The sequence below is a fragment of the Jaculus jaculus genome, chromosome 1 (genome assembly GCF_020740685.1).
Source record: "Jaculus jaculus isolate mJacJac1 chromosome 1, mJacJac1.mat.Y.cur, whole genome shotgun sequence".
Taxonomy (NCBI): Eukaryota; Metazoa; Chordata; class Mammalia; order Rodentia; family Dipodidae; genus Jaculus; species Jaculus jaculus.
Window position 1 is genome coordinate 247,859,820 of NC_059102.1, and position 16,298 is coordinate 247,876,117.

General features: G+C 50.5%; 1 protein-coding gene and 1 pseudogene across 1 annotated transcript; one reads left to right on the top strand and one right to left on the bottom strand.

The window, feature by feature from the left end:
- Positions 1–147: 147 nt before the first annotated feature.
- Plekhg4 (pleckstrin homology and RhoGEF domain containing G4) lies at positions 148–11,841 on the bottom strand. Its single transcript, XM_004661567.2, has 22 exons — positions 11,799–11,841; positions 10,108–10,784; positions 9,853–9,948; positions 9,653–9,776; positions 9,453–9,546; positions 9,300–9,374; positions 9,104–9,220; positions 8,852–8,950; positions 8,612–8,760; positions 8,317–8,455; positions 8,102–8,218; positions 4,546–4,728; positions 3,827–4,323; positions 3,513–3,759; positions 2,816–2,905; positions 2,359–2,580; positions 2,097–2,267; positions 1,841–2,018; positions 1,461–1,577; positions 1,093–1,329; positions 894–1,009; positions 148–752 (listed from the first exon to the last, which is right to left on the bottom strand). Exons 2-22 carry the CDS (start codon positions 10,619–10,621, stop codon positions 747–749), a joined length of 3,588 nt encoding a protein of 1,195 aa, XP_004661624.2. The 5' UTR covers positions 10,622–10,784; positions 11,799–11,841; the 3' UTR covers positions 148–746.
- A 4,182-nt stretch (positions 11,842–16,023) lies between these two features.
- LOC123458362 lies at positions 16,024–16,083 on the top strand (annotated as a pseudogene).
- The last annotated feature ends 215 nt before the right edge of the window (positions 16,084–16,298 follow it).

Below are 16,298 nucleotides of genomic sequence, written 5' to 3' on the forward strand. Positions count from 1 at the left end.
CCAGAGACGTTGGTCCTGCAGACCACCACCTGCCCAAGGCTCATTTTAACTGTGGAAACCCGAAGAATGCATGTGCCCAGACAAGGGAAAAACAAGTATTTTTATTATAAACAAATTAAAGAATAAATCACAGGTCAAAGGCCTAGACTCATTCTAAGAGACAAAGTTTCAATGACTAATGATATAATCATAGGCAAATCTAATTGAAAGCTGTTCAAAAAGCAAGTCAAAATAACCCAACTGGCCCAAGAAACAAGCAGCTAGGCATGAAAAGCCAGGGTAGATAAGGATAAAAGTCAGTAGGGACAGGATGACCCCTATATTTGGGGAGCTCAGCATTAAAGCCGACACTGAAGAGAAGCTGCTGGGAACCCATCTGATTTTCTTGACTGCTAGGTGTGGCAGTCCACTCGCTGCCTGGAGCCCTACCCAACCTAGAATTCAGAAATATCCATCCTCTGCCCTGGCCTTTCCTAAGCATATAACTGGTGTGACTACTGGAAGGGGTTGAGATATGGAATCTGGAATCAGGGTGCTGATCTAGACTCTGCAGCTAGACACCCCCCTGTATAGTAAAGGCCCCAGGCTAGATAGCCACAGATATCACAAAGGGTAGTCAGCACGACTGCACATGTTGGGGGTGAGGGCTATGTAGCCCAGGTACCAGCCATGTGCAGATTACAGAAGATCCAGAGATGTGATATTCCTTGGGATGCTGGATCCACTGCTGACCTTCGAGCCTTGGCTCAGACCTGTGGTTCCAGGACAGGCATGAATACCTACTTCCCTGACCCTCCCATTTCCAAACTCCCCTAAAGGAAAGCCAAGAAAGGCAGCCATAACCACAAGGTAGGCTAGGGAGGGCTGGGTATAAGGCAAAAGATGGCACTCACACAGGAGAAGTCCTCAAGGCCCCTGCTCAGGGTCTGCCCTGACACACAGCTGCTGTTAGAGCCACTGGATCCACTGGCTGATGGACACTGGGATGAGACCTCTGAGTCCTCAGGAGCTAGGAAATGAGACTGGGTGATGTGTCAGCAGGGGAGGCCCAGGTCCAAGCCATGTCCTCCCTCTGGCTAAGCAAAAACATACTCAAAGAGGGTTGGCTGCCCAACTCCGCCTCAGCCTCCAGCGCTGCTTCCTCTGGGAAGTTGGGTGGACATAGGGGCCAGCGAAAACCCTGAAGAGCTGGATCTCTGTACAGGTGCAGGTTGAGAGACCCCAGAACAGAACAAGAGGCACGGTCTCCAGGAAGGGAGCTCAAGGAGCCCAAGTAAGGGTTGTCATAGTCAAGTGGGGCTACAGCAATGGAGGCCCGAGAACGAACTTCTGCATAAGAAAAAGGGTCAGGTTGCGACATGCCTGAACCCAGTCTGGTGATGTTGCCAGGAGAGCACAGACCAGGGATGAAAGAGGTTCATATTTCCCTCTCACTCCCACCTCTGTATCCTGCCCACTACCTCGGCTCCTTAGGACATAGTTGATGCTGCGGTCATTGATAGCTTCCTCACTGGGGGCAATGTCCCAGAAGGCCTTGTTCCCCACACCCATGGATGCCATCTCAGCCATGCGTACCTCTAAGTAGAGAACAGAGATAAGTGAGGCCCCCTGGCTTATAACTAGTTAAGTTTTTTCTATACACTCATATCCTGGTACTCAGAGAATATTGTGTCCAAGACAGTCAGTGATTGCCTGACTTTGAAATTCTTCCTCCTGCACTAGCTGCTGCTACTGGACCTTCTCACTCTTTTCAGGTCCCTAGACCCTCCCCAGACTCCTGGGGAGATATATACCCACTGGGGAAGGGAGTGTAGGGTTAACAGTCTATTCATAGACTCACCCTTGTTATGGACAGCCTGCCTCCAGAGCAGGCGGGAGATGTCAGCTATCCAGGCCTGCTTGGTGGCCAAGTTGGAGGCCTGTAGCACAAAAGTATCCCTGGCCTTGCGACGACGGAACCAGATCTCAAAGCGTAGTTTGCTGTCTCCACAGCACTCAGTGAGGCCAAGGTCTGCCACCTACACGACCAGGGGAAAGGGGTTTGGTGAGGCATGGGTAGGAGGTGGAGAGCAGAGGCCAGAGCCATGTGGACCTACCTTGAAGGAATGCTTGTAGGTAAATATATCAACACCCATGGGCCCATGGCGAGGCTTGCTAAAGAGCAGAAGTTCCTTAAAGAGAAAAACACGACGAAGGGACTTGTGGCGCCCAGCACGTACTGTGAACTCATCCTGTCGTATCAACTGCCCCTGTTCCTTGAGGTTAACCTGCAAAGTTAAGGCTCAGTAGGTGCCAAGCCCCTCCTGCCCTCTTCTTCCATATCCACAGTACTTCCCACCATGACCTAAGGTGACTCACATCACAGCCCTGGATGGCATCCATGGCTAGCAGGTCATTGCCATGTCTCAGCTGAAAGTGCACAAGGCTCTGGGCCGCCTGCAGGGCACTCAGCTCCTGTGCTGGGCCCTCACAGGCTCTTGACAGCTCCTGCAGCAATAGTGCATACTTGCTCATACGCTGGATGGGCTTTAGCAGGTAGGAGGCCAAGTCCAGGTGGTCTCCCAGTGCTTGTTGCTTGTCCTGCCAGGTAGGTGGGAGATAGGTGGTTTCAAAATGTGCCATTCATGCCACGTGGTGGTGTAAACTTTTAATCCCAGAACTCAGGAGGCAGAGGATTGGAGGATTGGTATGAGTTCAAGGCCACCCTGAGACTAAGAATTCTAGATCAGCCTGGGACTGAGTGAGACCCTACCTCAAAAAAAAAAAAAATTGCCATTCATGCCCCAGTGCCTCCTACAGTCACAGGGTCTCCTACCTTAAAAAAGGCATGTCCATAGCTAGTCATCAGGGCATCAGAGCGAGGTTTGTTCTTGCTGTAGAGTGCATACATCCCAAACTGCACCCTCTGAAAGGACACACAGCTCATCATCTCAGGTGTCAGAGGGCTAGCTCCCAAGATCACTCCCCAGCCAAGCCAGACCAGTTTCTTAGCTGGAGGACCCAAATGCCAATAGGCAGCTCCTGTTGGAGGCTTTCCCCTCACTCCTTCAGATCTCACTTTGAAGGACAGATGATCTAACAAAATTTGGTGCTGGACAGAGGCTGTTTGTCCAGGTCCTCTGGGGAGGAAGTCCCTTCCCCTCAGTCTCCACATTCAATCTGCCCCTCCCAGGGCTCTAGAAACATCCCTCTGGTGTTCACTATCCTCAGATATGCTCATCTTATCTCCCAGGCCTATTTCCTAGAGTAGAGTTCTCTCACTCTGCTGCTCCTCTGGCCTCAGCTCAAATGTCCTCTCTAAAATGGGAACTCTGTCCACTACTAACTCACAGACAACTGTTCTTATATGATCCGCATCCTGAAGTGTAATCTAGGGTGGTATTTTTCACTTGCACTTTTCCTCTGCTGAACTAAAACTACCCTGAGATGTGGGGACCTGTGGGTCTCACTTATAACTGATTCCAGCATAGGGCTTGGCACCAAGTATGGGGAGTATGGCCTGTGGGGCTTACATGGCGCAGGAAGGCATAGGCTACTCGGGGTGGGTGCTGGGTACAGGCCTCCAGCTCACGCAGGAAGAAATGGCAGTGGAAGTCCCTCAGTTTCTCCAGGTTGCCAAAGATGTGGACACGCTGACCGCGGAGGCCCTGGGGCACATCAGGGCGATCCAGCTCAGGGAAGTAATTCTCCATGGTATATTCAAGAGCCCTGACATACTCCTGCTCTGTGGCCACCATCTCTGCCAGCACCAACTGTAGCCTATGAGGTAGGTGGAGTCAGGACCCAAGATGTCCACTAATCTCCCTGCCCTGTATCCTGCTCCTACCTGTTTGGGCTCCTGAGGTCAGAGTTGCCTGGTGAAGGCTTAAGAGGAGATGACTTGGGCCGGGCACCTCTTCCAGCCTCTGGTTTATGAAAATCAGCAAGAGTGGCTGTATGGTTGCAGTGATGGGCAGGACCACCAAGATGTCCCAGATTCTGGTCAAAGCTGTAGGCCTTCCTCAGGGGAGGGGTGGGTGCAGCAGGGGCCCGACTGACACACAAGCTAGTTGTGCTGCTTGCTGGTGGTGGCTTCAATGCAGCCTCTAGCTTCTGTTCTAAGGCCAGCCAGGTGTCCTGGCACTGTGCCCAGGCCCAGCGACACTCCTGGCGGATGCTCTCTGAACCCAAGGCTGTGGCCAGAGCCCACATTTTCCGGAAGAGAGTCGGGGGCAACTCAGGGTGACTAGTCCAGTGCAACTGCAGCTGTTGCAGCACAACCTCTGGGCATTCCTGTTCCAGTTCTGTCAATACCCGCTGCCCCTCTTCAGCCCATGTAGAGGCCTGCAACACCAAGGTCATACAAGCATAAGAGAGGGACCCCAGTAAGCCTGCTATGCCCTCTGCTCCTCCCCCTGACCACCCTTCAGCCTGCCCCTACCTCCCCAGTGACTGGAGTTTTGGGGTTAGACTGAACTCAAGAGAACAGAATAGGTAAGGCAATTAGGAACTGCTCAGAACTGGGACAGCCACTACTTTGGCCCTGCTGACCACACCCTTAGCCACCTGCTTGAAGAACTGAAATAGCTTCTCAGCATCTGCCAGTCGCTGGCGCCGCTGGGCCAAAGCCCTGGAAAACTCTGTCAGTTGGGCACTCAGGGCCAGAAAGCGCTTCCCAGAGAGGCCCAGTTCAATAGCCTCACAGCTAGCAAGTGGCAGTAGAAACTTCTCGCCTTGTCTGACATGCTCCTGGAAAAACAGACTGCTATCAGCTGAGCAGGTCTGATGACCTAGCCCAAACACAGATCTTTTCTAATGACATACCAAGTCTCTCCTACAGATGCAAGGCCTTCACCCATCTCAGCCCCTATGTCCCCCTTTCTCAGGCCTTCCAACTCTGCATCTCAGTAGTATTCAGCCCTCTCTCCTAGGCTCTGATTCCTCCTTGTCCTTCTCAGTGGTTCCTCCTGCTTCCCTTCCCTTATCTGCACTACAAGTATTCTGTCCAGCAATCTTGAGGTCGGGTCTCTCTCTAGGCCAGGCTGACCCTGAATTCACTATGTAGTTTCAGGCTGGCCTTGAACTTATGGTGATCCTCCTACCTCTGCCTCCTAAGTGCTGGGATTCAAGGCATGTGCTACCACACTCAGCTTAGCAATCTTTTTTTTTTTAATTTTTTTATTTACTTATTTGAGAGAGAGAGTGACAGAGAAAGAAAATGGGTGCACCAGGGCCTCCAGACACAGCAAACGAACTCCAGACGCATGCACTACTTTGTGCATCTGGCTTACATGGAATCGAACCAGGGTTCTGTGGCTTTGCAGGCAAGTGTCTTAACTGCTAAGCCATCTCTCCAGCCCAGAAATCTTTTTTTAAAAGAAATTATTTATTTATTAAAGACAGAGAGAGGGAGAAGTAGGGAGAGAGACAGAATGGGTGCACCAGGGCCTCCAGCCATTGCAAACGAACTCTAGATGTGTGCGCCCCTTGTGCATCTGGCTAACATGGGCCCTGGGGAATCAAACCTAGGTCCTTTGGCTTTGCAGGCAAGTACCATAACTGCTAAGCCATCTCTTCAGCCCAGTAGTCTTTTTTTTTTTTTTTAAAAAAAGAACATTTATTTATGGTGCTTGCCTTTAATCCCAGCACTTGAGAGCCTGAGGTAGGAAGATTGCTATGAGTTTAAGGCCACCCTGAGACTACATAGTGAATTCCAGGTCAGTTTGGGCTGGAGCGAGACCCTACCTCAAAGAAATTTAAAAAAAGAATATTTATTTATTTGCAAGAAGAGAGAGAAAAACACAGAAAGAATAGGCTCATCCAGGCCTCTTGCCACTGCAAACAAACTCCAGACATATGAGTCAGTTTGTGCATCTGGCTATATGTGGGTACTGGGGTTTTAAACCCAGGCCATCAGGCTTTGCAAGCAAGAGCCTTTGACTGCTAAGCCATATTTCCAGACCCCCTCTCCAGCAATCTTGTGTGACCAAACCTCAAATATTATCCACACTTACACCAGCAAGTTACCCTCTCTATATAGGACTCCAAGCCAATACCAAGGAGCCTTCTTCATTCCTGGCCAGCCATCTCAAAAGCACACCTAAGACAGGACTCACAAGACCCTTTCCCAGAAGGTCCTTATCTCCTAACCTATCTCCTAGTCTTTCTCAAGTATAGCACCCATTCTTATCCTTAGAACTGTCTTGTCTCTCAACCTCTTATATGGATGTACCATCAAGTCCTATAGACTTTTCAAATTAATCTCCCTGCTATCATCCTAGCATTACATTTGACCAGTATAACTGCAGGTCATACATCTGTGTGTCCCACATCAACAGATTCAACCAACCTTGCACTAGAAATTTTTTTTTTTTTTGGTGGGGGGACTGCCTGTACTGAACAAGTACAGACTTTTCTATCATTATTCTCCAAAAGTATCCTAACAGTTATTTGCATAACATACCATATTGTGTATTATAATTAATCTATACATTATTTAAGGTTTAGGGCGGGAGGCAGAGGTAGGAGGATCGCTGTGAGTTCGAGGCCACCCTGAGACTCCATAGTGAATTCCAGGTCAGCCTGGGCTAGAGTGAGACCCTACCTCGAAAAACCAAAAAAAAAAAAAGGTTTAGGGAAGGGCTGGAGAGCTGGCTTACTAGTTATGCTTGCCTACAAAGCCAAAGGACTCAGGTTTGATTCTCCAGAAACCATATAAGCTAGATACATAAGGTACATGCAGCTGGAGCTCATTTGCAGTGGCTGGAGGCCCTGGCATGCCCATTCTCTCTATATGCTTCTCTCTCTCTCTCTCTTAAGTAAAATTAAAAATATATACATATTTAAAGTTTATGAGGGAAGCTGGGCGTGGTGGCACACACCTTTAATCCCAGCACTCAGGAGGCAGAGGTAGGAGGATTGCCATGAGTTCGAGGCCACCCTGAAACTACAGTGAATTCCAGGTCAGCCTGAGCTCAAGTGAAAGCCTACCTCGTAAAAAAGGCTTATGAAAGAATACACATAGGCTATATGCAAATATGTCATTTTATGTAAGGAACTTGAACATTTTTGGGTTTAGACATCCAAGGCAGGTCCTGGAACTAAACCCTCACAGATTCCTAGAGAGAAATATATTTCCCATCTGGGCTACTACCACTGCCTCTTCACTGGACTTACCTATCCTCTAATCAATCACTGTCTACCTAGAAACAAAAATCATCTTCCTAAATCTGACTATGAAACGTTCTTGCTTAACCTTTCCTGTTACAGATCCCAGAGATCTGGCCATTGACCAGTCTTCCTGATGCATCTCACTTTATCTCAACCCACTCTCCTGCTTCCCTGCATTTCAACTTCACTGACATCATACACTCTCCTGCCACAGAACCTCTGAACATGCTGTTTTCCAGTCTTTTTGCTTTGTTTTTCAAGGTAGGGTCTTGCTCTAGGTTAGGCTGACCTGAAATTCACTGTGTAGTCTCAGGCTGACCTCAAATTCATGGAGATCCTTCTACCTCTGCCTCCCAAGTGCTGGGATTAAAGGTGTATACCACCACACCAGCTCCCAGTCCTTTTTAAAAAATATATTTATTTGCAAACAGAGAGACAGAAAGAGAGAGAGAGAGAGAGAGAATGGGCGTGCCAGGCCATTACCCACTGCAAACAAACTCCAGATGCATGTGCCACTTGGTGCATTTGGCTTTATGTGGGTACTTGGGAATTGAACCCAGGTTGTTAGGCTTTGTAGGCAAGCACCTTAACCACTGACCAATTTCTCCAGTGCTGTTTCCCAGTCTTGAATGTTCCTCCATCTTAACTCTCTCTTCTGCCTGGCTGACTCCAAATTATCCTTCAGCTCTTAGCTCAAAAGACATTTTAAAAAAAAGCTTGCTTGGCATCCCTGCTGTGTCAGATCTTTCTTACATACTCAAGAGAAGCATCCTGCTTCTCTCCAGAGTGTCTCTCCATTCGAAAATACATGTGAATATGAATCTTTGAACACAACTGAAAACATTAAGTTCCAAGAGAACAAGGAATCATTTGCCTTCACTCAGTTCACATCCTAGTTCCTGGCAAAGTGCCCCAATTCCTGAAGAAGGGAGGGACAAGTGGTTAAACTTACCTGGGCAACCTGATCCAGCTCTTGAAAAGAACCTTGGGCTTGGAGCAGTGTGTCCAGTGAAGACTCTCCAGGCTCTTCCAGTGCTGGCCAGCCCACCTCCTGTAGCCACACTTCAATCTGGATGAACATAGGCAGGGGAAAGCAAAGACAGGTGCTGTGGTAAGAGTCACATCTGAGACCAGGGGCAAGGCGCACTCTAGATAAGGAGCTCCCACCTGGTGCAGCCCACTCTCCTGGGCATGCAGCGTTTGGAGCAGCTCTAGGGACTGCACTCGCTGGTTGCTCTGCAGGGTCAGCTGATGCAGCAGCTCATCCACTTGGCCATACAGCTCATCAGCCTTGTCCACTGCAAACCTGTAAGGGGCAGGCCGTCTTATCTTGTACCCTGCTGATCCCCTTGCTCCACTCCATGCTAGGGTTCATAAACCTAACGGGTACCAAGCTAGCTAGTTGAGTACTTGACACAATACTTGAGCTGGAGTAAGATCTGGGAGCTGGGCTTATATCTACCTGTAATCTGGGTTCAAGTTCACCTCTGGAACCTCTTGCTTCAGCCATGCCAGCTGCAGGCTTCCCTGGCATTGTAGCCATGCCAACTGAGGTGAATCTAATACATGCTGCATAAGGGTCCGTGCCTGCTGTAGCAGCTGACCAACTTCCTGTGATTAAAGGAAACAGATATCAGTAGGCATGGGAGAGCAAAAGGAAATTAGGTGAATATTCAGAAAGGTGTTGGGGGAGAATACTCACTCCAGAATCCATGGGCTGAGGCAAAGCCTTCATACCTTCAATGGTCCCTTGGAGCAGGGCACAAACCACCTGGCAGCTGCGCAGCAGGGCTTCCAGACGCTGTGAGCAGAGGTGAGCATGACCCACGTGCAGTGCTGGTCCCAGTTTTCTGGATTCCAGACCACTGTAGCCAGCTTTGAAGCTGACCTAGAAGAGGCTCCTCCCCCGGCCAGATTGCCTACATACCCTCCCAATCCCACGTGGTGCACTGACCATCCGGAAATCCAGCCAGGCCTGGTGGCAATAAGGCAAGCATCCTCCAAGTGAAGTGGGCAACCCCTCAGTGGGAATGTGAGTCATCAGGCTTTGAAGAGAGGGCAGCTGCTTGAGCTGAAGGAGAAGGTGGTGGTGTGACGCAGAACTAAATGGAGAAGGATCCCATTTCATTCTGGCCAACTAGACTCAATACCTGAAGCCCTAAAGGCATCTCCTCTGGCATCTTCCCAACTAGCAGCACCTGCTGCACGGATCCTGGGGCTGCTTCCTACAAGGAATCAGAAGTAGTCAGTCCTGCTCCCAACTCTACGTAAACAGAATGGAGGAAAGCTACAACTCTACTCACTTGGAGCTGGCTGAGCCCCCAGAAGAGAGAAGAGCTCGGGGAACAAATTCGGGCATCAACTAATACAGTGAGTCCCAAGGCTTGTACTTCGGGCCTAAAGGGGTGGGGCTTCGTTTCAGTATCTGATTTACAGGCGTGGACACCTTCTAGTTCAGGCTCAGTTCAGTTCCCCCCCCACCCGCCAACTGCATCCCCCAAACCTGGGGAGGCCTCGCAGGTAGAGCAAAAGGCTCAGAAGTTCAGGACTGCGGCACTTGGGGTGAAGCCAGGTTGGGCTGTGAGCGCACAGAAGCAGCACTGCTCGGCCTTCTCCATCCCGAGTGCCTGTGGGAAGGACACAATGAATACCTGCTCAGTCTGCCTGTCTTTTCCTCTACCAGCTCTAAAGTCTCCCAAATACCTGGCAAAGTAGCCATGCCGCTGGCCAGTAGCTCCCAGGTAAGGTCTTGAGCCAGGAGGCAGTCAGCAGGCTTGGGGGGGCTGGATACACTGCGGTCTTGGGAAGGAAATTAGCTTGGGTCTAAATTGGGCCACCTACCTGGAGATCCCTCTGGACCAGATCCTCAGCTTGAGCAGGATCCAAGGCCTTCCAAATCTTAACACCCACCTCCAGGTATCCCCATACTCTTCCAAGACTCCCCTACCCCAGTCTCACCTTCCTCCAGCAGTTTTGATAACATCTCTGATACAAGGCCTCCAAGGTCCACAGGATCGGCGTCCAACCTCTCAGAGCCAAAGCCATCTGGCAATACGCTGCCTGGACCCAGTTTCCCTACCAAACCTTCCCCTGGACTGTCACTCTCACCGTGTGCCAGGTTGGGGTGGGAGGATATAGGAGACAAGCGGTTGTCCACTCCAGAGAGGCTTGGTTTCTCTGACTGGACCTGGGAGCCTCCTAATGGCCTCCTCTTACTGTTCCCTGACGCATCGGCAACCTTCCGCTCTGAGGGTGATTGAAACTCCCCGAGCAAGGAACTGCACTGTACCCCTGTGCCTTGAGTTGCCTCTGCTGGTGGTCGTGGAAGACTGGGGTCCTTAACCTGTATCTGGGGAGTAGGTTTCTCCTCCTCCTCCCAGGCATCCCTGAAACTGCACACAGCAAACCTCCAGTCGGTGGCATGGCCCTGGGAGTCTGGGGCCATGTCCCCATCCTCAACGGAACCTTCCATCAACCCCTGATAATGGCGGGCTTGCTCTGGGCAAATGGGTGAAGGGGCTGGGTCTCCGGGTGCGACCTCAGCTCATCCAAGCGTTGGGCAGAACATGGCCGGGTACACTAATCCGCAGGGAGTGCCAGGACCCAGGACACGTTGCCTCTACCGCAGTGCGCGCCTGGAAAGGAGAAGAGCGTCTCGGAGGGTCTTTGCGTACAGCGTGCTCCCGCGAGCCTTTGCCTCGTGGGCCCCGGCTTCGGGCACGCCCTCACGCCCGCTCTACCTGCCCGCCTGCGCGGCTGCCTGACGCTCGGTCCGCTTCAGCCAGCCCAACCAGCCCCTGGCCTGGTCTCCGGGTCTAGCGCGCGCCTCCCCCGCCCGGCCCGGCCCTGGGCCCCTTCGACGCGCCTGCAGGAACCGGGAACCGCTAGGCCCCGGCGAACGCGCCGCGGCTTCGACGGCGAGTACAGCGTGGCCGCCCTGCGTCCCCGAGCGCCCCCTCCTGGCGGCGGGAAGGTGCTGCAAGGCCGCCGCGGGCACGGCGCCGCGCTGCCCTCTAGGGGCTGGAGGACGGAATCACAGCTCGGCCTTAGGTTCCTCGGGGCGCAGGGAGGATGGAGGCGCGACCCCGCAGCTGCCCTAACGCCTGGCAGCCCGGTGGCTCTCCACTCCCAGCGCCGCCGCCACCTTGGCACGCCCTCCCTGGTGAGTCTGCACCCGTCGTGACAGCGCCCAACGGCCGTTCCACAGTACCCACTGCCCGACCTCCCCAGAGTGCTGGGAGCCATGCCCCGCGACGGTGAGCGGGGGCTCTGGCACCCACCAGGGGAAGTCCTTGCGTAGGGGAGAGGACCATGCTTCGCCGTCCTTGCTGGGGTATGCGAATGTCTGCCTAGCTCCTCCAGCACAATGAGACCCACTTAGTCCTCACAGCCCCCAAGTCTGGCCCAAAGAAGACAGGTGTGGGTTCCGTGAGGCCCTAGAAAGAGATTCTCTAAGCCCAGATCAGTTGCTTGCCGAATACCTTCGTTTAGGGTCGGCGGGGCCTCTCCAGTGTAGCCCCCACTCTCTCTTCAGGTAACGCAGCACCATGTAGGTTGTATGGACTGAGTGTTATTTAGTGGTACAGCCCCTCCTTAACATGTGCAAAGGCTCTAGGTTCAATTGATACAAACAAACAAAAAAAACCCACCTTGTCACCTGTTTCAGGAAACAGGTGTGTGATCCCACGACTGAAATAGCACTGTTGCCTGAGCTGGAAGGTAGAGGGGGTAGTGAAGCCTCTGGGATTGGGGAGTTGACCCAGACTTGCCAGACTCTACCAGGCCCAGACCCTTCCTTCACCTCTAAGGAAGCTACTGTGAAGGTTAGGGTCCGGCAGACAGAGACTAGCTGGGGCCTGGCTCCATCACTCACCTGCTGGAGGAACTCCAAGGACTCTCTTTTCTTTGTACCTCGCCCCCCTCACCTGTTAAAAAACAAAAAGAAAGAAAGAAAGAAAATCATTTTTTTCTCCTGGGATCTTCAGAGGATCCTGAGTGGATGAAAGACACTTGGATAGCCAAGAGATCCCTCCCACCTCTCAGCTTTGAAGTTTGGGGACCCTTTGGAGCATGGAGGCTTGGCCAAACACTACAGAATTTGCAAAGAGACTGAGAAGGTCTGCTATGTGGGAAGAAAAATGCACCTAACCCCCACAGCGTGCCCATGCCCTTGGTTCCTCAGAGGAGTAGACAGTGGGCATACTACCTTCCCTGGCCCTAAGGCAGGCACTTCCTTCATGAACCTGGGCATCAGCTGCAGCCACAGCAGCCCCTGGCCCAGATTTCTAGGCAAACACTGAGGAGGAGTGCAGCTGGCCTTGGAGTTGTCCTGCTCCAGCCCCAGCCAGGCCTTTCTTCCCTCCCTCCTCTAGCTTCAGAGAGCACAGGCTCTAATCTTGGCTTCCTCTTCAGCTCTGTCCCAGGGCCACCCCTACTGAGTCACTGCTTTTTCCTCCCAATCTCCCTTGCTGCCCACCCCCACCCACCAGCCAGACCCCCACTCCTGGAGCCCTAAAAGGTGGATGGATCTCCCAGTGCAAGGCAAAGAAGGGACCTCAAACCAGGCCTAGGCTGACCCTGGCCCCCTAAGCACAGTCAAGGGTGGAGGGGACACAAACACACACATGCTGAGCAGGGCCAAGGCCTTGGTTTTCTCATTCCACATAGAATGTGCCTTGTAAGCAGACCGTATGTTGACCACTTCTGTACTTCCAGCACCATGCATCAGGCCTGGCACAGAATAAACGTTTAGAAGTATCCTCCTACCTCTGCCTCCTGAGTGCAGGGATTAAAGACGTTTGCTACCACACCCCACTTAGAAGTATCTGAGACTTGGTCCCACTGCCCCTGGCCTCCTGAGGCTCCCCATTTGTGAGTCACATGGAAATCATAGTCAACAGAGGCAGATTCAGAGGCTCGGCCTGAAACAAAAAGAAAGAGGCTGAGAGCTGCAAGGTACACTGATTTGGGATGGCAAGAATACAGACAGAAGCAGGGACAGACTCAGACCTGGTGGGGAGCATTGGGGGGCTGGGCCTGGAGCCAGCCTAGGGATGCTGACCACAGCAGGCTTTGTGGGCTGAGCTTGCAGGACTGAGCAGTGACTCATGGAGCCCATCTCTGTGGCTCTACTGGCAACTGAATGTATTCACTGCAGCCTTTTCCACTGAGATCATAAATGTGGACAGGCCTCCCTCCCCTGTCCTTTCCCAAGTCCTCCCTCAGCCTCCCATTCCTTGCCAACATGAATCAACCCAAAATAAAATGCGCCGTCTAAGCCTCAGTGGGCTTAGTGATAAGAGACCCAGAGACATTTCTCTTAAACACCCTTTTCAGGTCTGCCCTAAATATTAAAGAGAACCAAAGGCAGGCATGGTGGCACACTCGGGAGGCAGAGGTGGGAGGATCACTGTGAGGTTGAGGTCACCATGAGGCTACATACTGAATTCCAGGTCAGTCTGGGCTAGAGTGAGACCCTACCTTGAAACAACGACAACAAAAAATGTTGGGCATAGTGGCATGTTTTTAATCCCAGTACTTCCAAGGCTAGGAGGATCACTGTGAGTTTGAGGCCAGCCTGAGAACATAGTGAATTCCAGGTCAACCTGGGCTAGAGTGAGACCCTACCTTGAAAAATAAAACACATACACACGGGGTAATCAATATCCCAAATCTTCTAGAGTTCATTCGTCTTTAACCTAAATGAATGCCAGACTCCTTGGTATGGTATTCAAGGCCACCCAGAGACATCACAGCCTCTAAATGCAGGTCCTGCCTATCAGTGTCTCTTCTGCCTTGTCCATCTCTCTTGATCAAAATCTTTCCTTGTAATTCCAGCACTGGGGAGGCAGAGGCTGCAAGATCAGATTAGTGCAAGTTCAAGGTCAGCCTGGTCTATATAGAGAATTAGTTCCAGATCAGCCAGGACTTTGTAGCAAGACCCTGTCTTTGGAGAATGTCTTTAATCCCAGTACTTGGGAGGCGGAGGTAGGAGGATTACTGTGAATTTTGAGGCCAGCCTGAGACTACAGAGAATTCCAGGTCAGCCTGGGCTAAAGCAAGACCCTATCTTGAAAAGAACTTAAATAGATAGATAGATAAGATGACATAATTGGGACCAACTCCAAACTGTTCACTACTAATAAACTACCACCTCTTACCATTGCCAACTATAAATTACTTGAAGGCTAAGTCACTGTTCCTTCTCTTCATCTTTTCCCCATGCATAATACAGAAAACATAAGCACTAGGGCTGGGGAGATGGCTCAGCTGTTAAAAGCACTTGCTTGCAAAGCCTACTGGCCTAGGTTTGATTCCCCAGTACCATGTAAAACCTAGTGCACAAAGTTAGTTGGCCAAGTCTTCAGGTCTCTGAAGTATACCAAGGTCTGAGAGATGCAAAGTGGGCTAGTGATTGCCTGGGGCTGTGAATGACTGCTCACAAGTATAAGCTTCTTGGGTATGTGGAGTGGAGAATTATGAAAATGTTTTATTTTTATTGAGAACCTTAATAACATATTGCAAATTGGCCATATCCCCATCAAGTAATATATTCTTTTTAAACATCATTTAAATATTTTATTTATTTGAGAGAGAAAGAGGAAGAGAGAGAGAGAACGGGCACACACAGAGGTCTTTAGCCACTGCAAACGAACTCCAGATGCATGTGCCACCTTGTGCATCGAGCTTATGTAGGTATTGTAGAATCAAACCTGGGTCCTTAGGCTTCACAGGCAAGCTCCTTAATCACTAAGCCATCTCTTCAGCCCAGGTTATATACTCTTTTTTTTTTTTAATTTTTTTTTAAATTTATTTATTTGAGAGCGACAGACACAGATAGAAAGACAGAGAGAGGGAGAGAGAGAGAATGGGCGCTCCAGGGCTTCCAGCCTCTGCAAACGAACTCCAGACGCGTGCGCCCCCTTGTGCATCTGGCTAACGTGGGACCTGGGGAATTGAGCCTCGAACCGGGGTCCTTAGGCTTCACAGGCAAGCGCTTAACCGCTAAGCCATCTCTCCAGCCCATATACTCTTTTTTTAAATTTTTTTGTTTTATTATTATTTTACTTACTTATTTGACAGCAAGAGGGAGAGAGCAGAGAATGGGCACACCAGGGCCTCCAGCCACTGCAAATGAACTCCAGATGCACACGCCACCTTGTGCATCTGGCTTACACGGGTCCTGGGGAATTGAGCCTTGAACTGGGGTTCTTAGGCTTCAAAGGTAAATTCTTAACCACTAAGCCATCTCTCCAGCCCAAGGTTATATATTCTTACATCCTCTCTCTCACTCACATTCCATGAGAGCCCTCCTCAATGGGGTTATCAGTAACCACTGTGGGGGTATAAATGCACCAGTAGTCAGTGACAGTGCCTCAGAGTATACCTTCCTATCCTGTGGTTTTTACATTCTTTTTGCTACCTCTTCTGCAAAATTACCTGAGCCTTGGAAGACATTTGTCAGTTCCTTTAGTGTTGAGCCCTCAGCAGCCTCTAACTTTTTTTTTAATGAGTTTGATGCTGTCCTGTGTCCACTGCCATCTCCCTGGAGGAAGTTCTCAGGCCAGTAGTAAGTAAGAACAGTAGTCATGAAAATGTTCTATTCTTAATTTATGGTGTGAATATACTTTTCTAAAAAACAAAACAGGGGGCTGGAGAGATGGCTTAGCAATTAAGGCATTGGCCTGCAAAGCCAAAGGACCCAGGTTTGATTCCCCAGGACCCACGTAAGCCAGATGCACAAGGTGGCCCATGTGTCTAGAGTTCATGTTCAGTAGCTGGAGACCCTGGTGTACCCATTCTGTCTATCTACCTCTTCCCTCCCCCCAATAAATAAATAAAAGTAAAATATATTTTTAAAAAATAAACAAAACAGTGCTTGTTTCAGCAGCACATATACTAAAATTAGAACAATACAGAGAAGATTAGCATGGCAGTTCCTTCTTTCTCATTCTCTCAAATAAATAAAAATAAAACATTCATGGTTTGGGAAAAAAAAAAACACACACATTTTTTGAGCCAGACATGGTGGTGTGCACCTTTAATCCCAGCACCCAGGAGGCAGAGGTAGGAGGATTGCATGAATTCAAGGCCACCCTGAGACTACACAGTGAATTCCAGGTCAGCCTGGGCTAGAACAAAACCCTACC